At 58.4% G+C, this 20396-nt stretch overlaps 1 protein-coding gene across 4 annotated transcripts; it reads right to left on the reverse strand.

Moving 5' to 3' along the window:
- Positions 1 to 983: 983 nt before the first annotated feature.
- Positions 984 to 15074, reverse strand: GATA2 (GATA binding protein 2). Of its 4 annotated transcripts, XM_025377520.1 has the most exons (7): positions 14458 to 15074; positions 13558 to 13776; positions 8357 to 8630; positions 7285 to 7926; positions 5425 to 5570; positions 3387 to 3512; positions 984 to 2884 (listed from the first exon to the last, which is right to left on the reverse strand). In XM_025377520.1, the coding sequence occupies exons 3-7, from the start codon at positions 8583 to 8585 to the stop codon at positions 2585 to 2587; spliced, it is 1443 nt and encodes a 480-aa protein (XP_025233305.1). In that variant the 5' UTR covers positions 8586 to 8630; positions 13558 to 13776; positions 14458 to 15074; the 3' UTR covers positions 984 to 2584. The 4 variants fall into 4 exon arrangements, with proteins under 4 accessions (XP_025233305.1, XP_025233304.1, XP_025233306.1 ...); XM_025377519.1 differs by lacking the exon at positions 13558 to 13776; XM_025377521.1 differs by lacking the exons at positions 13558 to 13776; positions 14458 to 15074 and adding an exon at positions 9262 to 9481 and having other exon boundaries at positions 3387 to 3470.
- Positions 15075 to 20396: the final 5322 nt, after the last annotated feature.

Genomic DNA, 20396 nt, shown 5'->3' on the forward strand with positions numbered 1-20396 from the left:
TAGTGACTACATTGATAGGAAATTTGATGGGGAGAGGATCCTATGATCAGGGACATTGGTTGTCAGGCACATCACTGGTTAGAAATAATGGTGATCAGAAACAACTGACTAAGGACATTGTTAAAGAAACACTGGTGATAAGAAACAGTGTGATCAGAGATACTGGAGATCACATGTGAGTGATTGATCCATCACTAGAAAAAAACACTGATCAATTACATTGGTGGTCATACTTATTGATGGCCTAGAACATTAGTGACAAAGCACATTGACGATCAACACATTGGTGAGAAGAGATACTATGATCAGGCATACTACTGGTGAGCAAAGACAGTCACTGGAGACATTCGTGATCACATTTTGTGGGTGTCAGTGATCAAACTCATGGTTGAGCAGAGGCATTGATGAAATATTGGTGATCAGTTGTTAGTCATCAGTTGTCTCTGATGGCAGGCTCTCATGATCAGACATGTCATTGATCTGGAATATCAGTCCTGGTGCCTATCATTGATGACCAACATCACTGATCAAAGATGACAGCAATCAATGACATCAGTGATCACAGACACTGCTGGTCAAGTCAGTCAATGAACAGGAATATTGATGACCAAATATCTCAGAAACCAGAGCTGAGAGGAAGCTCAGCACCTGGAAGGAAGCAAATGGAGATGGGGTTTGTAGGAGCCTCGTTGAGCCCTCAGGGGTGGACCACAGGCTGGAGAAACCACAGCCTCCCTGCGCCTCCCCAGTATCCTCCCATTCACTAGGACCCCTGGTGCAGTGACAGGAAATCCAGATGGGAGCAATTCAGGGGAGGAGCATCAGGACGTCAGTGGCAAAATCAGACCCAGGCCCAACAGGGCCCCATCCTGGATTCCAGGGGCCTTCCCGTCGCAGCCACCCCACCGACAAGAGCAATGCAATCTGGCTGCCCAAATTCACACCCGGGACTCGGCACCCTGGGAGCCCACAAGACAGGCCAGGGGCATTCACAAAAAGTATTTTATTATTCTTAACAGTACTCGCTTTAAAGGAATAAGAGGATAGCATACATTTTTTACAGACAATATATAAATGTTGTACATAATTAACAATAACTTAGTTCACTAATCCAAAATAAAACAAGCCAAATAAAACATAAAAACAGAAAATACTGCCGATTCTTTTTCTTATGCGGACACTAGTACAGAATAAGTTACTTCTGGCCTTGGTGCTCCCCGCAGCGACTGCCCATCCATATTGCACTTGGTCACTACATCAGCACAATCCTCCTCCTGGGCCAGGGGCCCCTCGCAGGCCATCACACCCCGCCATCACCGCATACAGAATCTAAGCTCGGGACACATTTATATATAGCTGTACCTTGGGAAGGATCCAGACAGCCACAGCAAAGCTGGACCTGGGACCCCAGCAGGGACACAGCCTCTCCCTGGGTCCTGGTCCTGACATACCCCCGACTCCTGCCTTCACCCCCTGCCAGGCCAGCAAATGCCAACCAGCCCCCGGAAACCAAGGGCAGTAAAGGCCCCTCCCCATTCCCAGCTTTCATACTAGGGCTGTGGAATCCCAGCTCTTTTCCAAAAACAATTGCAAATCTCCAACCTTGTGTGTAGGGTTTACTCCTTTCATAGCAGGGCTTCTGTGGCTATGTACAATCGACTGGACCCAAAAAGAGTTTAAAAATAAAACAATTAACTCATCAGCGAGTTAAGCTTATGCTTTTTTTTTAAATATTTTTTCTTTTGTCTCAGAGTAGGAGGGGAGGGGGTTGAAGGGTTAGCAGAAAAAGGATGTATTTACAGGGTCCACCTGACAAACAAGACGGGCTGTGGCTTGCGCTAAGGGGACACAGTTACACCAGCTTCAGCCTCAAAGCCAAGGGAGCGATCTGGGAGACGTTTCCCCTTTCAAGAAAATGTTGTTTCCTTCCTGTGACCCAGCCCTGGCCTGGGAATCTGTGCAGGACCGCCCGTGATTGTCTCTGCCCTCCAGGGCCTGGCCCGTCAAAGCAGGCACCAGCTCACCCTCCCGGGCCCGTGGCCCTTCTGGCTTTGGCTCAGCCCAGCCTGGAGTTCGGCTGTTTCTGAGAGGGAAGCCAGAGGAGAAGGGGGTACAGGCTGAGGTCCCCACAAATCTGCCCCCCAGAGCACTGGCAAGTGGACCCGCCAAGTCCCGAGGAAGAACCGGAGGACTTGGGACAGCTCAGACCACCAAGTCTCCAAGTCCTTGTTAGAAACAAGAGCAAAATAAATTATTTTTGCCTAATCCTTTTTCCTTCTAAAAATGGTTGCCTTCGTCTGTCCCGTCCCCTCCTTTTCTCTCCATAAAGTTGTCCTTGTTGTTCTCCAAACAACTGTCCATGCAGGAAACCCCACCTGGGCAGCGGCCGGGTGCAGAGGCAGTCTCTCAGCGGTGGGGAACATTCACAGTAACTGCTGGCAGGCTGCTGGGCACCCTCCAGGAGAAGGGGTGCTGGACCGAGCCAGGCTGGCAGGAGTGGTGTCGGTCTTCGGGAAATGCTGGGCAGCTAAGGGTTTGGTCCACTCATCCTGGGAGTGCCCAGTCCTCGACGTCCATCTGTTCTCTAGCCCATAGCGGTCACCATGCTGGATGGGTGGGGGTGGCCGAAGGAGAGGCTCGAGGAGGGGTGTATGGGCGTCGGAGTGGGCAGGATGTGTCCGGAGTGGCTGAAGGGCGGGAGGTGGCCCACAGGTGCCATGTGTCCAGCCAGGGCAGCTGCACTGAAGGGGGATGACTTCTCCTGCATGCACTTTGACAGCTCCTCAAAGCACTCCGCCCCTTTCTTGCTCTTCTTGGACTTGTTGGACATCTTCCGGTTCCGAGTCTGGATCCCTTCCTTCTTCATGGTCAGTGGCCTGTTAACCTAGAGGCAACCACCAGCTTTCAGAGGGCCAATTCTTTCCTCCAGCAACATGTCCCACCCCTGCCACAGCGTGGACCAGAGGCAGGTCAAGCTGAGGGTCCCAGGAAGCCAGGAATTGTGCCTGACCTTCACAGTCCCATCACTAGATGGCTACAATTCCAGGAAGGGCAGGTTCTGGTGTATGGGGTTGATCCACACCCTCCCTGGCTCTGCCCACTGCATACCAGCACTGCCCAGCCAACTGAAGTCCTCCCCTCCACCCTGACCTTTTTTAAGTAGAAAAACCACTTCCTTACCCCCCGAGACCCTGTCCTAGCCAGCTCCATCTCCTGAACAGAGGCAAGGCGCCCCCTCTTACGGGAAGCCCTTCTGGCGCTCGCTCAGGGCAGCGGCTTCCCAAGCCAAGCCAAGCTGGATATTGTGGCTGGGGCCTCTTGCCTGGCAGCACAAAGCGCAGAGGTCCCCGGGGAGGGGTGGGGCGGCCGGGGCGGGGCACACTCACATTGTGCAGCTTGTAGTAGAGGCCACAGGCGTTGCAGACAGGGTCCCCGTTGGCGTTTCGGCGCCATAAGGTGGTGGTTGTCGTCTGACAATTTGCACAACAGGTGCCGGCTCTTCTGGCAGCCGACTGGGAGGGCAAGGCAGCGTCAGCAGGCTGGGCTCCCACGCCCACCTCGACCTCCCTCCCTGACCCTCGCTCCAGCCCCAGTCCCCCCAACTCAGTCAAGGAGGGCTAAATCTCACAGGGGAATCAAAGCATCTCAGAACCATGGAATTTCAGAATTTGAGAATGAAATAAGTCAAGACTCACAGAACTTTGGAATAAAGAACTCTCAGAAGCCTGATGTTAGAATCAATGGGATTGCAAGAGCTAGAGGGCAGCATTAGCTACCTCCCCCAACTACCCTGCATTCTAACTCCATAAATGGGGAAACTGAGGCCCTGAGAAGGGCCTCTCTAGTAGCACAGGCATCCTGAGGCTGAGCTGGCTTGGTCCCCCTCGAGCCCCTGGATCTGGGGCTGATTCTGTGTCTCCTCTAGCACAACTCTGCTCAAAATCCATAATCCTGGGTGAGCCAGTGTAGCTGAGGCCAGCACAGGTTTACAGAGTGCAGAGCTGCACCGTCTCACACCGTAGCAGCTGGCCACAGGGAGCCATTTAAATAAGATCTAACTACAAATTAACAGAATTAAAAATCCAGTTCCCTCAATTGCACTAACCACATTTCAAGTGATCAATATTCACATGTGGCCAGGGGCCACCACAGTGGGCAGAGCAGACACAGAACTTTTCCATCTCTTCAGCTGACCCGAATGCTGATCCCCATCTATGCAGCCACCCATACCCCAACCCTTAGAGCTTTAACACCCCCAGCCCCTCTGAGTCCTAGTCCCTCAGGAAACGCCTGGCAGAGGCAGGGTCTGGAAATGAGCGCCTAGTCCCTGGAGAGAGTAGCCAGAGGGAGGCTTTACCCAAGAAAGCAGATCCCCTCTCCCAGTTCCACCAATGCCAACCCCACAGTGACAGAAGGGGTCCCCCAACACTTCCCAGAGAACCGCAGGCAGGAGTGCACCAGGTGGCGAGTGTTGGGAGCTGGAGGCTGAGGCCTGCAGAGCCTGGAACGGCCCCAGGCCCGAGCCTGGTCACAGAAGGGACAGAGGGACTGCAGCCGCGGGGGCAGGGAGGGGTGAGTAAGCAGCCTGAAGCTGGAATTCTGACTCAGGGGCCAACGCCGCGTCCTCCACCTCTACCCCCACCCGGGCCTCACCCCGCCCTCGCTCCAGGGGAAAAAAAAGGCCCCCAAAGCAGGGAACGATTTAAGCCTCATAAATCACTTCGCCCTGAAAAAATATATTTATTATTCTTAGCATTTTACGCATTATTTGCAGAGTGGAGGGTATTAGAAATTTCAAAACAGCCCAGCAAGAGGCAGGACTGAGCTGAGGAGACTCTAAAAACTCGCAGAGTCCGGAAACAGATACACGAAGTTTCCTTATCTTCAGGCTGCAGATGTCCGGATAGGAAACTCCGGCAGGAGATCCGAAAGGGCATTTTTTTAAAATCACTCAAATGAAAATACACAGTATAGGTGACTCCATGGAAAAATAATAAAGGGCAGGTTTTTTTAGTGGCCGGTGTGAGTTTGTGTTTTATTTAAATAAGCACGAGGAGCTTGTGAGTGGGGCTGTCGGGGAGGGCTGAGCCACAAGGAAAAATACTTCATGGCCCTATTTTTAAAAAAGAGCTAAGCAGAGGCCAGAGGACAGGAGTCCAGTCCGTGGACACTCAACTTTGGGGATCCCGGAGCACAGTGGCGTGGCGCGAGGGTACCCGGTGGGCTCCCTATACCCGAGGAGGAAATCTGGCCCAAAAGAATCTGGCCAGAAAGAGGGATGACCCAACTGACATCCCAGTGCTTTTCATGATAAAAGAGGATTTCAAGCGGCAAAGTGTCCGCATTTGAAGGAGTTTTTTCTCCTTAATTAACCGCCAGCTCCTGCCCAGAAGCCCCCTCCCAGCCACCTGTGCCCACTCCTACCAGTCTTCGCTTGGGCTTGATGAGTGGCCGGTTCTGCCCGTTCATTTTGTGGTAGAGGCCACAGGCATTGCACAGGTAGTGGCCGGTGCCGTCCCGCCGCCAGAGAGGGGTGGCTGTGGCCCCGCAGTTGACGCACTCCCGGCCTTCTGCAGGGGTACAGGGAGAGACACAGGGCCTGCTTAACCGGCAAGGTCTCTGGAGGGAACCCAGGGCACGCGAGCACCGGCCAAGCAGTGCCGGTGCCTCTCAGGCACGCGGTTGGCCTGGGCCTGGCTGCGACAGCCTGGGCAGGAAGAGGGACCCAGAGGGTTTCCTACATGGGATGGGGCCCAGGTCCAGAGTCCTTTAAGGCCAAATCCCCTGCTTCCAATCCTCCCGAGGAGGGATGGAAACGAAGGAGGAGGGGAGGAGGGGCCCAGGGCCCCAGGCGTTCTGGAGCAACCAGGAGCTATTTACTGCAAACTTTGCCGAGGGTAGGGCGGTGGCAGGAGTCACCCAGCTCAACCTGGCTGGGCCCAGGAGGCTCTCTCCTTCCCGCTCCGGCGCGCCTCTTTCCCTCTCCTCTTTTGTCCCTCTCCTTTCTACCCAACTGTGTCCACCCCACCCTGTCTTTCTGCTCTAAGTCCAGAATCATTTCCCTCTTTCTCCCCAACTTTTCTCCTCTTCCACCGAAGCCCTAGAATTTTTCTGAGACCTGGAAAAAATGGATCGAAGTTGTTGTTCTTTAAAATAAAATAAATAATAAGCTCTTTCTTTTTTAGATAAGTGGTCTCGGTTTTTTGTTTGTAATTTTTTTTTTCCAGTTAAAAGGCCATCTGGAATTCAAATAAAATGCAAAACAAACTTGGGAAAAAGGACCAAGAAAACGCAAGCTGACGGGCCTGAGCAGAACTAGGATCCTGAGCCGGGGCTCAGCGGGGGCTGGGACCAGCAGGGGCTGGGGTTGGGGACGAAGTTGAGCAGGATCGCTGCCTGGCATCGTGTTCCCCAGGAAGTTGTTCTTGATTTAGTTTAAACTAAATGAGCAGTACAGACTGGCAAAAGAAGGTGGTTCTTGCACTCAGGAGTAACTGTTTTAAAAACCTTCCTGCTCTGTGGCTCAAAAGGACCAGGTAAAGAGACATGGACAGCAGGAACTCCACACTAGCCACCAGTTTCTGGGTTTATGCTCTGTGGCCAGATTCTTGGACAAACCCAGTTTGGCCAGCTGCGGGAAAAGGGGCAGGCGCACTGCAGCTTCATCCCCTCACTCCAGCCCTCAGGGAGGGAGAGGGAAGGGCCTGGCCAGGGCAGGGAGCAGGAGCAGGTCCTGGGGATTTTGCTTTGGGGGAAATTTCCCAAGGAGATGGGGGATCCATCAAAATTCCAAGATCAGACTGATTGAGTTGGAGACCCAGATTCCTTAAGGGTCTGGAACCTCCGGAATGCCTGAAACATGCACACACAACATGCACACAGACACACGTACACACATGCACGCATGCTCCCAAACACATGCACATACAGACTCACTTCCCTCGCTTCACATGCTAAGTCCTGAGGTGGCTTGAATTTTCACTTAGGATTCAGGAAGGGGAAGGGGGAATTCCCATTCTGTGTTCTGGTCAAGCAGTGACCAACCCTGGGTCAAGGAACTGAACTTTGGGGGTCCACCGGAAACACTTAAGAAAATGGCAAAAGTTTTAGAGTCTCCTCTCCCCGACCCAGGGGTCTCAAACATCTACTGGGGACTATTAGAGAGGACATCACCCATTCCCAGATCTGGGAAACCGACATTGCCCCTCTCCCAAGTCACAGCCCTCCACCACAAAAACGCAAATGCTCTCCTCTTCCACGAAAGTCCCCAGCACCTGCCTTTACCTGAACAGGAACGCGCCTTGCTGCGCTGCTTAGGGGTGAAGCTGGAGGCCGGTCCCCCCAGGAAGCCCCCGGGGTGGAAGAGTCCGCTGCTGTAGTCGTGGGCCGCCGCGGGCACATAAGAGGGGTAGGTGGGGATGGGGTGGTGTGTAGCAGGCTGGGTGCCCATAGTGGCTAGGCCTGGGCGCAGGGGACTGCCACTTTCCATCTTCATGCTCTCCGTCAGTGACACCTGGTACTTGACGCCGTCCTTGTCCTCTCCTCGGGCTGCGCTACCCCCCGCGGAAGATGAGCCTGGAGAAGCAGCCCCCGTGGTACTGGGGTCAGGAGACACTTCTTTCGGTGGCGTGGGTGGGAAGCCGAAAAGGTGGGAGCCAGAGTGGGCTGCTGTGGGGGTGAGGGAGGCCACTGAGCTCCCGCTGCCTCCCCCGCTCCCACCCCCAGCCCCTGGGTACACAGAGAGTGGGCCTCCAGGGCCTCCAGCAGCTGAGGGGTGCAGTGGCGTCTTGGAGAAGGGGCTCACGGTCCACGGGTTGTGGTGGTGGGCCGCAGCGGCAGAGAGGGCTGCTTTGCCCCCGTCCAGCCAGGGCAAACCCGGGCTGTGCAACAAGTGTGGGCGGCACATCTGGCCTCCAGTCAGGCGGGCTGCGGGCAGAGAGAGAGAGGGTCAGGGTGGGCAGAAAGATCAGGGTAGGCAGAGGTAGGGACGCCCCTGACAGACATGAGATCACGACTCCCAGAACCAGCAGTCATCGCCTCCCAAAAAAACCAGAAACATAACCCCCACCGATAATAATCAGGAATGTCAGTCCGAGCTGAAGGACAAGTGGCATAGAAGGAACCCCACCGGACGGGCCCTACAGGGAACCCTCACGGGCCAGCTGGAAGTGGGCAGAAACCCTGTGGGTCCCAGACCCTCCCCAATCGGCCGCTGCCCCCACCTCTCCCGCCCCGATTTTTCAGCAGCTCGATTCCTGCGGATCCCACATCCGGGAAGCAAGTAGCCGGGCCCTCCTCCCCTCCCTAGCCTGGCGCGCGGCGCCTGGGTTCCCATCACCACCGGCCCAGCGCTCACCGTGCGCGGGGCTGTAGGAGACGCGCGCCCGCGCGTGAGCCGGGTTGGCGTAGTAGGGGTTGCCCTGCGAGTCCAGGTGATTGAAGAAGACGTCCACCTCGTCTGGAGGCAGCAGCTGCGCGGGTTCCATGTAGTTGTGCGCCAGGCCCGGGTGGTGCGAGTCGGGGTGCTGCGCATTCAGCACCGCCGGGTGCGCCATCCAGCGCGGCTGCTCCGGCGCCACCTCCATGGCCGGCGGCGGCGGCTCGGGGTCTGGGTGGAGGAGGCAACGGCCCTGCGCGAGGAAGGGGGCGTGAGGCGTGCCGCCAGCGTCTGACACCCCCAAAGTCCCACCACGAGGTGTCCCGCGCGCCGCGGAGCCCCAGCCCAGCTCCGATGAGAAAGAGCACCAGTCCCGGGTGGGAGGAAAGCCCAAGGCTCAAAACGAAAGGAAGGCGGGGGAGGGGGTTCAGCCACGCACACTCACGTGGTGACCCGCGGATGCAGAATCACACACCCGTGCACATGGGGTCACACCCGGGGACGGGTCCCGACACCAGTGACCCCAACAAAAGCACAGAGCAGCACTTCAGTCGGACACTCACACTGAGCCCCCCCCCCGCCCGGTAGACAAACACATGAACACAGACTCAAAAGTTGCAGACAGGCACCCGGGCACCCAGTGGGGCACTTGATCCCAGCAACACCCACACACCCACTCTTGGCGCCAGATACTGACCTCAGTCCCCAAAACATGCACACGCAGCCCCCTGAGTGCAGTCCTAAGCGGCACAATCAGGACCGCTCAACAAGGCACACCAAAGCAGCAGCCCGCAGCCTGGTCACGCCGCCCTAAGTCCCCCTAGAGTCCCCTCAAAGCTAGGAGCGCCCCAGGCCCCCAGCCGGCTCTCGAACCCCAAACTTACACACGCAGCCGTGGGGAGGGTAGGGACTCGGCCTCAGAGTGAAGGAGCTCCGGCGGGAGTCCCGGGGGCGACGGGCCCAGGGACAGCACGTCCAGAGGGTGGCGGGGCTTACAGGGTAGGAGCAGGGGGTAGCTTGCGCCTCGGCCTCGGGCCCTCCCGGCTCCGGCCCCTCGGCATCCTCCGGCCGCCCTGGCGCCAGCTGCCGACTCCTGCACAGACATGAAGCGGGGGCCGCGCACGCCTAAGAAGCCCACGCCAGCCAATCAGCGCCGCGCGCCTCCCAGCCTCCGCCTCCCATTGGCTGCGCCCGCAATTCCCGAACCGCTGGACTCCTGGACTGACCCGCAGGCCAGCCCCCCCTCCGCCGGCGGATCCCCTCCCTGCGCGCTCCTGGAGGCCCCTGCTGCCAACGCGCCTCACCACTAAGGGACCCTCACCCCAAGGCCCGATCCCTGCAGCCCCTCTTGCGAACACTCCGAGATCCCTCGACGCTCTGGGCGTAACTAGCAGTAACTAACCAACTGCCCCCTCCCCAGGAGCCCAGGCCGCGCACCCTCTGGATTGCCTCTCCCCGAGACCCTAACCCCGCCACGCTCCTTCACCGCTGAACGTGGTCAGTCCGAGCGCAGTTACCTAACCAGACCGTTCCCTCCCCTAGCTCGGGCGGTGTCTGAGTGGACTGGGGGTTGGGAGGGCTCGGAGTACAGCAGCGGAACAGCGGGAGCCGGGAGGGGCAGAGAGGGGCAGGAACTACAGGGCTCTAGAGGGCACCTGGGCCTCGGACACGCGGCCGCTCAGGGCTGTGCTTGACCCAGTGGAGGTGGCCGGGCCGGTGGCTCCAGAGAGGGGGAGGGGGCATCCCCTCCCCAGGCGTGGCCTTCGCAGGCCAACGGGCCCAATTGCCTGGGGCGAGGCCATGGAGACCCGGACTGGCGCCAGCGCCAGCTGGAGGGAGACGCCCCCGGGCAGGAGGTGGCATTTTTTCCTCCGGGGGTCCCCGAGGTGGCCTCTGGTGAGGGGGAAGAGGTGGTCTGAGGTCTCAGTCTTCTAAGTCACCTGAAACTGCTTCCCACTCACTTCCAGCCCGGAGATCGGCTCTATGAGTCGAGTGGGCCGGGCGCACAAGTCTTGCTCCCTCCCATTGTACAGACTGGGGAGACGAAGGCTCGAAGGCGGCCCCCGGACCGAGGAGGGGTTCCAGGACAAAGGCATTTGGGGGGACCTAGACAGGTGCCGAGTACTGAGGGGACTCAACAGCGTCCTCCAGCCCTCTTCCCTGTTGGTCCCGAGGCTCCTGGGGTAGATGTCCAGAGGGCCCCTGGGTGGGTCGGGGGCAGGAGGAGGGCTAGGGTCCCGGCCACCCCCGGGAGAGTGGGGGAGGGGCGGCGGGATTGACAGTCGGTAATTGGGTAACTGGAGGCGGCTTCTCCGGCCGGGCGGCCCCGCCACCGCGACGCCGAGCCCCTGACGTCACCCGATTCGCCAGGAAATGAACTTTTTAATAATCCGAGGAGGGAGGAAAGCCCTCGGTCCCCTCAGCTCCGGGGGCGCCCGGCTGGGCCCAGCTCCGCGGGCGCGCCCCCGTCACCCCCTCCCAGGCCAGCTCAGGGCAGCGCCAAGGGGGCGCGGGCTCAGGCTGAGGCCTCCTCCTGCCTAGGCGTCTGGCGTCCGTTTGTCTGTCCAAGGCCCCAGCGCAGGTAAAGCGCGGGGCTGGGGGGCGCAGAGCTCCATTGGGCTGGGAACCAGCGCGTCTCGTGCCCTTGGGGAACCCGCCTGCCCGAGCCGCCTGCTGAGCCTCCCGCTCCCCTCCACTCTGGAGCGCGCGGAGCCCAGTCTGCTCGGAACTCCACTCCGCGGGAGCGGAGGCCGGCGCCAGCCCGGGAAGGCGCGCCGGGGGCGGGAGGCCGAGCGCAAGGCCCTTGGCGCCGGACCTCCGCGGCCAGGCCGGGCAGGTGAGCGGTCTCCGTGTCTCCCAGTTCGTGCTCCCCTCAACGCGTGCGGTCCCGCCGGGACCCACTGTCTCTCCGTCCGTCTGTCTCTCAACTTTTCCCATCCTTTAGCTTACGATTCTTCATCAATGCGTAAAATGAGATCGCCGCGGAGTTCGAGCCTATTTGGCGTCTCCGGAGACTAGCAAGACCCTCTGAAAGACACCGCATCCCCAGGGATAATCCCCCGTGTCCGGCAAAGCTACCCTGCTCGAGCGCGAACCCTGGGACCCAGCGCGGAAGGCAGACCGGCAGCTGGCCGCTGGGCTGTGAACGCCAGGGCCGAGCGGAAGCTTCCCGCCCGGCCGCGATCGGTGCCTCGGCTCTCAGGGAAGTGGCTACGCGCGGCCCTCGAGAAAGCAGGTAATTCTCCTTTTTCTCCCACCGGCGCGGTAAAAACTACCCCCTCCCCCGTTCTGTGTGTATCCCCAGTTTCAGCGCAGCGAGCTCCGCGTCTAACCCCTTCGCGGCAGGGTCCCGGCCACTGCGGTAGTGGAGGTGGCCAGTGTGGCTGAGTCCCCTGCCCAAACGTCAGCCCTGCACTGCCGCCTGCCTTGGCACAGAGCGGAGCGAGGGAGGGGATTTAATTACCCCGCTCGGCAGCTCAGAAAATCGGCGCACGGAGGGGCTTAGCAGGACGGCTAAGGAGTGCTTGAGCGGGGGCCTCGGGAGACCTGAACCAGCCTCCTTGCCCGCAATCCGGGTGTAGAGGAAAAAAAGGAAAGAGGAGTTCTGCCAGGTCCCTTCAGGCCTTGGGGTTGCCTTCCTCGACAACGCAGGCAGGGGACGGCTTGACCGAAGCCTCCACATCGGTTGCAGGTCCTGCGTAGGATGCGGGACTGCTGCATTCTCTGGCGGAAACGAACCCGCCTGGGAAAGAGAAATGCGGCGCCAGGTAGCAGGGCGCCCAGATGGACAGTAAAGGGGGACCCGCGCTCGTCAATGTCTGTGTGAGTCAGGCAGACCGAGGGACACCAACCGGGCCCCTCCCCACTAGGCCAAAGACATGGTCCTCCCACCTCGGGCCCCAAACAAACTCCCGGGGAGGGGCAACGCAGCCCCCAGAATCGGCTGGGGTCTTGCGGCGCTGTTACAGGCCTGGTGAGAGCAGATTTACTCCAGTTTATGGGCTGGAACTTTGGGGTCCCCAGAACACCTTCAGAGGGACACGTTCCCTTTTTCAGTATTTTGTTTGTTCGGGAGCATAGCTGGAAATGCTGGCGCTGCCTTTGATCACATTAAGAAGCTGTCACTTTCCTTACTTGGGAACAAGATTTCTCCGAGGACTGGAGAAGGTCAGTCTGGAAATAGAATTTTCGAAGGACCCTTTTCAAGTGGCCCGAGAACTCACAGCGGTGATCGCCACAATTTGACCTGGGTGCTTCTGCCTGGGAGCTGGGGAGGTAGCAGATCTGGTATCCGGTTCTAGAGTGCTTCTCAGGCCTCTACTAAGCCGCTGGCCCCAGGTGGGACACAGAGCTGCCCAGGTCTCCCCTCTCCTCTGAGCCCTTTGTTTAAACTTAGCTCATCCGAGGTGGCCCCTTTGGGACCATAAGTTTGCCCTCCCTTTGTAACCTAATTCTTCTCGCCTTTTCCTTATGGGCAGCTAATTGGCCCGCAGTGTGGGGCTGTGGGTGGGGTGTCAAGGAAACCCATTTGCTATGGGATTACCTTCCATAGAGAAATTTAATTCGCAACCCAGCAGCCTCCCAGTCCCACATTGGCAATAAACCTTGAGGGGTACGGGGAGGAAGTGGGATGCCTTAGCAGATGGGTTCAGAAGTTCCCTTAAAGCTGAGGCATTAGATCTCAGGCCAGCAGCCATCCCTGGGGGGGGGGGGGTGTGCCCAAGGAGGGACTACGGCTATAACGGCCCCTCCTGCTCTTTGGGGTTCAATTCCAGACCCTCAAAGCAGAAGGCTCCCTCCCTCGGCCTCAGTGCAGGCTCTCCCACCCCATTCCTGTTCTGCGTCTTTGGGAATCGTAGAGTCTGTGGCCCCCACGTCCTAGGTGTCTCGGCACCCTGGACCCAGGCGCCTCCGAGATTCAATATCGCTTCTGGCTTCTGACCCCTACCTTCGAGCCTGGCAGGCTTCCCGCGGGACCCTGCTGAGACCCGGAGACAATCGGGCCATGCTTCTCCCTCCTCCACGAACAGCCACGGTTTACTCGGAGGGTTTACTCGGAGCGACAGGGGCCGGCGGCCTGACAACTGGTAAATCCGTTTCGTTAGACACAATTTGTCTGCAATTTGTCAACCCGCCTGGGAAACGCTCTCCAGACGCCTCGGCTGCCGCACGGGCCCTACCTGGTTCTCGAATCCTGCCTGCTCATAAACGAATCCCAGTACGGGGTGCCTGCGTAGACCTGGAGCTCACCACCAGATGTTCCCAACCTCGGGAGAGGAGGCTTTTTCCAAAACAACGAATTTCCTTCCTTGTTTTCCGATAAAGAAGCGGCCGCCACACATGGGGGCCCTGAACGCGGGGCCTTTCCCCTCGGAGTTGGAGCAACCCGGAGTTCAAGCCTGGCTGCCACCGAATAATTTTAAATGCCCGGTTTTGAGACAGATCCAGAACGCCGTCTAAGCCTACCAGCGGCAGATCTTCGAGCCCGCGGCGGCCCCATTCTTATTGAAATCCCACTAAACGGATTCAGACTCCGGCTTGGGGTGGGGGGAGACTTCCAGACCCGGCGCTCTCCCCCACACGCACCCCAGTCACACAGGATAAAGGTCTGCGGGGCGCAGCGCGCGGGGGTGCAAACAGGAGCGAGCCGGGTTAAGCCGCGAAAAGCCGGCGCACGGGACCAGCCGGCAGGTGCAGCCGTCGCTCGGCGGCCCGGCTCGGACGCATCCGCTGCCGCGGCCTGGGGGTTGGGGGCGACCGAGACAAAGGCCCAGAGTTCGGGGGCCAGGAGGCGGGGGTGCTTTGCCAGGCTTTGGGAATGCCGGGGTCTCGTGGCCTGTGGCTCGGAGAAATGGGAAGACAGGAGGCCCGAGGCGGGCCTGTTGTGCCCAGGTCACCAAATACTCCCTCTGGTTGAAGTCCCTATAACCAGGGTTTCCGGCCTCTGGCAGGGCCAAGGCGAGCCCCAAAGGTAGGGGCCACAGGGCAAACGGACCAAGAGATTCGGGTGCCAGGCGGGCCGGGCCGGGCCGGGGGCGGAAAGGGCCCGGCCCGGGCGGATGGAAGTGAAGGGAACTCACCGAGCGAGGCGCGGTGGGCGGCGCCCCCGGGCGGACGGGGCCGGAGCAGAGCTGGGAGCAGGGCGAGGTGCGCGGCAGGCGGGCTCGCGGGACCTGGGCGCGGGGTGGCGGCGCTCACCAGCAGAGCCTGGGCGGCACGCCGAGCGGCCGCATGGTGTTCAGCGGACTGCTTTTATCCGCCTGGTGGGCGATGGGGCCCTGCTAGGATGGAGGTGGCGGCAGGCAACGGACAGACTTGAGCACCGAGCCCCTGCGGCGGCGCTGGCCTTCCTACCTTCCTTGTGCTCACGCTGCCTCTCTCTTCCCCCACCGGCCGCAACGCGGCTTTTTATTTCGACATCACTTTGCGGGGGGGCAGGGGGTGGCGACGGGGGCGGGAGCGCCGCAGGGGGCAGGAGGGTGCCCGGGGCTCTGCACCCGGCCTACCAGGTCCAGCCGCCTGGCCAGCCAAGGGCCGCTAGGCACTCAGGGCGTGCACACCCTGCATCCACACTCCAGGCCGCTCCCGCCCTCTCCGGAGCGCACACGCGCGCCCCTGACCTCAGGGATGCTCGCTCAGAAAGCTTGGGACACGTCTTTACGGAGACTCTCCCTGGGGACCCTCAGGAGCTGTGGGCACACGCACTCACTGACAATGGTACACAGACGCCCGCTCCTCTCTCTTCAACCCACTTCCAGGAGTGCTCACACGGACACGCACACATCCCTGCACATGTGCACGCAGCTGTGCACACACACGGTGTGTGCACACACACATGTGCACACACACGGTCACACAATCAGATGCAACTCGGCACTCTGGCTCATACTCTGGACGCCCTCACTGCCAGGCTGGTTTAGCTAAGTGCAGAGGCAGCCCCTCTCCCTGTCCCACCCCCACTCCAGTTCCTAACTCTGGGGGACCCTGAGCACTTTAGAGGTCCACTGTCTGGCGTCCCCCTGGCCCATCTCCTTGGGGCAGACTCTCACAATGGGGGAAGCAAGGAAGGGTGCAGAGGGCTTGTTCACAGAAGTGGGGGGCAGGAGGAGGGGAGAAAGGGAGTGTGGGAGTCCTCATCCCCAGAAGGCCCCTGGGTTTGTGGGCAAACAGAGTTCAGTTCTTGTGCTGCCAAAGTTCTTACTAAGGGATTCAGCCAGTCAGTGTCCCCCCACTCCGACCCCTGATTCCCATCCCAGCAGATCAAAGAGTGACCTGGGGACCTTAGGCCCGGAGAGAAAGTGCTTGGGCTTGGAAGGACTGGGAAATCTGTGCTCCTGTGCCCAGGTGTGCCCCAGAGGAGTGTTTCTGTCCCCTGGTCTTTGTGACACCTGCTGTCTATAGGTCTTTCTCCAAATCTGGTGGTGACTATTGCATTGTTTGTGTGTTCTATGCGTGTGGCTCACAGTTTATGTCCTGTGTGCCCAGGTGTGTCTGTGCACACTTATGAGCACACAGGAGTGTCTGCAAAACTGGATGTATAAGTATGTCCATTTCTTCTTGTGGGTTCCTGAGAGTTTGTGTATTGGGCAGTAGGTCACAATGTGGCTATTTCAGAGCATGACCCTGGAAGCTGGCACAAGAGAGTGTGTCTGTGGAAATGGTTGTGTGTCCCTTTGGCTCTGTGTCTGTGGGGTCATCATGTCAGAGACTCGTGTAAAGAGGGGTGGGGATTTCCAAGTGTTTGCCTGTGTGTCTGTAGCAGTGTGTGGCATGTCTATGAATTGGCGTGTTTTGGAGTGTGTGTTTGTGTATGTGCTTGTATCTAGGCATGTGTTAAACTGTATGTATTTTTGTTGTTGTTGTTTTGTTTTGTTTCTTGAGACCTGGTCTTGATCTGTTACCCAGACTGAAGTGCAGTGGTTCAATCACCGCTCACTGCAGCCTTAACCTCCCAGGCTCAAGCCGTTCTCCCACCTCAGCCTCCTGAGTATCTGGGACCACAGGCATGTGCCACCATGCCTGGCTAATTTTTTTATTTTTATTTTTGTAGAAACATGATCTCACTATGTTGCCCAGACTGGTCTCAAACTCCCGGACTCAAGCAATCCTCCCACCTCAACCTCCCAAACTTCTGGGATTATAGGCATGAGCCACTGCGCCTGGCCTGTGTGTGTCTTTAATAGTTTGTACCTGGGTATCTGCATGTGTCCTTGAACTAGTGTATGTGTAGGTGTGTGTGTGGTATGTTGCATGTGTCTGGATGTCCATGTATAATTCTGTTTATTAATTAATGGCTGTTGGGGCCTGTGTTTGTGTATTTGAACATGCATTTGGCTGTGTGTGTGTGCATCTGTCTTTAACAGCATAGGTATCATTGTATATCATTGTATCTTTGAACTGATGGTGGGGAGGAGGAGATGTATCCGAGTGTGTCTGCATGTCTATGTACAGCTCCATGTATGAATTGATGTGTGTTGCAGTGGGTGTTTGTGTCTGCGTGTCTGGGTTGTGAGTAACTGTATATATGACTATATCTTTGAAATGCATGTTTCTGTGGCCAGCACTACCTTGTTCTGTGGACTGTGGAAAAGTGTGTCCTCTGTGACATGCAGGGTGTGCATCCTGCAGGATCACCCACCATCCAGACCTTCCTTAACCAGCAGGGCAGGCCGCCAGTGGAGCTCCAGGGTACCATTTGCTCGGGCACTTTCTGTCTGTCTGTGGGAGGGGAGATGAGATGATAAGGCTTATCTGCTGTCGCCAGCGCCATGCTGAATAACTGCTCTAATGAGGTGTCCTCATTGGGACCACCGGATCCCAAGGCCCCGGGCCTCATTGGGGAGGGGCATGGGAGAGCTTGTCTGAAGCACAGGAGCAGGGCCTGGGTGCCTATGGGGCCTTTTCTACTTGTCTTGTTTCCTTGGAAAGGGGGTTCCAGGCCTTGCACCTCCGCACCCCACCTGCCTCCTGCCCACTGGGCGGGGCTGGGCTGGCCAGGCCAGAGCTGGCTGGAGCCTTCCAGTCTCTGGTCTGTGGCCAGGTTCACAGCCTTGAGAGGGCGGGAGGTATGAGGCCTGGAGATGTGGGGCCCTCAGGGTGGGGTGGATGAAGAGAAATGGAGATTCGGTGACAGAAAGATCCAGAGAGACAAGGAGTGGGGAAAGAGATGGGAGGCCCAAGGACAGATGTTTTAAAAACAATGAGGAAGAGGCACTGGTGGGGACAGGCCTGGGACTTCGGACACTCGGAGACAGACAGAAATAAACAACTAAAAAGTGGCAGAAAGGGTCAGAAAGATGGGAATAAAAGCAGAGAAGATGATAACCAGAGAGACATGGACAGAGACATGAGAGAGATAAGAGAGCACAGAGAGATAAGACAAAAATAGAGAGATGGGAAGAGAACCCCAGAGAGGCTCAAAGAGCCAATGCTAGAAGAGGGACAGGGATGGGAAGGGCCCCAGAGAGAAGAGTGGGGACAAAAAGGAAAGATGGGCAGGATGGGATGGACAGACTGAGATGGAAAGACCGACAGGGCTTAGCCACCAAGCTCGAAGAACGCGCGGGAGGCCGGGAGCCGGGCGAGGCCGGGCTGGGCATGAGCTGCGGGCCGCGGGCAGGGCGGGACACCAAGGCACGGGTGGTGGCAGCGGGCAGGGGGCTCCGCGCGGGGCTGCGACGCTGTCCGGGGTAATTTTTCATCTCGGCCGGCTAATCTTTGTTCCCGGCGAAGATAATGAATAGCCAATCGTTATCTGCCCGGCTCCCGAAGGCTGCGGGAGAATGGGGTTGTACAGGGCTGGGAATTGTTTCCAAAGTGCCGCGGAATAAATGGTGTTCCTTATCTCTGCCTTCCAGATTATCGCAGCCCTTTCAGAGAGCGCACAACAAATGCGCCCGCCATCGAATGCATCATTTACCACCGCAGATCTGCGCGCTGATGGGCAGGCAGATAGCCGTCCGCTGGGGGCACGCGGGCTCCCCGTGCCCGCACCACCCGCCTGCCTGCCAGGGCCACTGAGTGCGCGCCCCGGTGTGCCCGGCGTGTTTGGATGGACACGCGGGTGTGCCAGTGCATGGGCTAACGCCGATGCAAGTGTGCGGGTGTCTCAAACAAGTGTACCACAAAAAAGTGCAAGTATGTGAGCCCATCCATGCACACGCATGGCAGGCGTGTGTGCTGAGCGCCCGGAGGAGATGTATCCGAGTGTGTCTGCATGTCTATGTACAGCTCCATGTATGAATTGATGTGTGTTGCAGTGGGTGTTTGTGTCTAGGTATCTGGGTTGTGGGCAACTGCATATATGACTACATCTTTGAAATGCATGTTTCACACACTCATGCGTGTGTGCTAAGTGCCCAAAGGCGGCCGATGAGGCGGTTGGAGGGTCCACACAGGAGGCGGTGCCACACTAAGTTTGTGGGCAGGCATGCGGCCCAGGGTGGCTGGACACGTGGCGGAGGAATGGGAGTGCAAGCCCGCGTGTCCGAGGGCAGCGGATAAGCATCCCGCGAGTGCCTCACTGTGTCTGCTCTGGAGGTGGCTGTTTAGGGTCGCACGCCGGAGGCCACTAGGGTGGATGTGCTGTGTGCATGCAGTTGCCCACCCTACGATGTGTTTCGGGGCACACAAGCTTCCTGTGCCTGCCGGGCATGAGCGTGCAAGTGTCACCGCTCCCGCCCGGCGTGCCTTTGGGGTGTGCTCGGGTCTGTGTGAGGCTGTGTGTGTCCTGCTGTATCTCTGCCCAGGTGTGCCCAGGTGAGCTGCGAGAGGGGCACGGGGGAAGGGCAGTCGTCGGGGCCTGTCTATGTGCCAGCGTGGGTGGACTCCGGGCTGGGGAAGCGACAGGGAATGGTGTGTGCGGGGGTGACAGACGCCAGAGCGATGGGGTGGAACATGCTGTGTCACGGAAGACTTTCTTGACCAAAACGGAAAGTGCGAGTGTGGAAGGAAGAGGGGCTGTCCGTGGAGTTTGGGGACACCCGGGCATCCGAGCCTCAGAGCCTCTGCAGCTGGGACAAGGAAGCCCGAGCCCGCCGCCTGAGGTCCCCGCGCCGTGAGTGACACGCGCCGCCGACAAAGGCTGTATTTTTCCAGGCTCGCGCCCCGCCCGCGCGCGCGCGATGGTCCCCATGGCGACGCAGATAGCGCCGCAGCCATTTTCCCTATCTCCCCGGAGTCTATTATACGGCGGGATTAGCTCATCTCCAGGCAGGTCAAACCCAAAGTCACACAACCTGCGACGCGGGCCCCGCCCCCACTCCCCGGCCGCCCCTCCCCCGCCCCGTCCCTGTCCCCGGCCCCGGCCCAGCGACCCCCGGCCGCTGCCCAAGCGCAGGCGCAGAGCGCCACCTGGCGGCGGCGGGATCTCGGGTGGGGTCCGCGGAGCCGGTTCCCGTGCAGAAGTGGGGTGAGGGTGTTCCTCCAGAAGGCGGGCTCTCTGGGAGCAGGGGCTTTGCTTTGTCACTACTGTTCCCCAGGGCCAGACTAACACACAGTAGGTGCTCCATAAGTGTTTGTTGAACGAATGGATGGAGGGAGGGATGGATGGATGGATGGATGGATGGATGGATGGATGGATGGATGGGCAGGAAATTATAGACGGGGGCAAACTGCCAAAGGCTACAGTTTAGTTGGCAGCATTCTGAGAATGCATCCCACTGAATTTAGAATAAAAGCCAAACTCTTAGAACCTATGTAGTCGCCCTTACTGACCTCTCAGACCTGATTTCCTTCTTCCTCACTGCAGCCACAGTGACTCTCTTCCTGTTCCAGAGTGTCCCCACCCCAGGGCCTTTCAGTCTACTGTCCCCTCCACCCCGAATGCATTCCGCCTCCATTCAAGTGTCACTCTCCGAAAGCCAAGTTACTCCCCTGTCCCCCACTCTTCTCTGTCTATGCATTTCTTTTATAGTGCTTAACACAGTCTGAAATAGTCTCGCCCCTGTGTGTGTGTTGTCTGACTCTCCCTCTAGAATGCCAGGATCCTTGCGGGGGAGAGGGCAGGATCTGTTTTGTT

This window comes from Theropithecus gelada, chromosome 2, assembly GCF_003255815.1.
Source record: "Theropithecus gelada isolate Dixy chromosome 2, Tgel_1.0, whole genome shotgun sequence".
Taxonomy (NCBI): domain Eukaryota; kingdom Metazoa; phylum Chordata; class Mammalia; order Primates; family Cercopithecidae; genus Theropithecus; species Theropithecus gelada.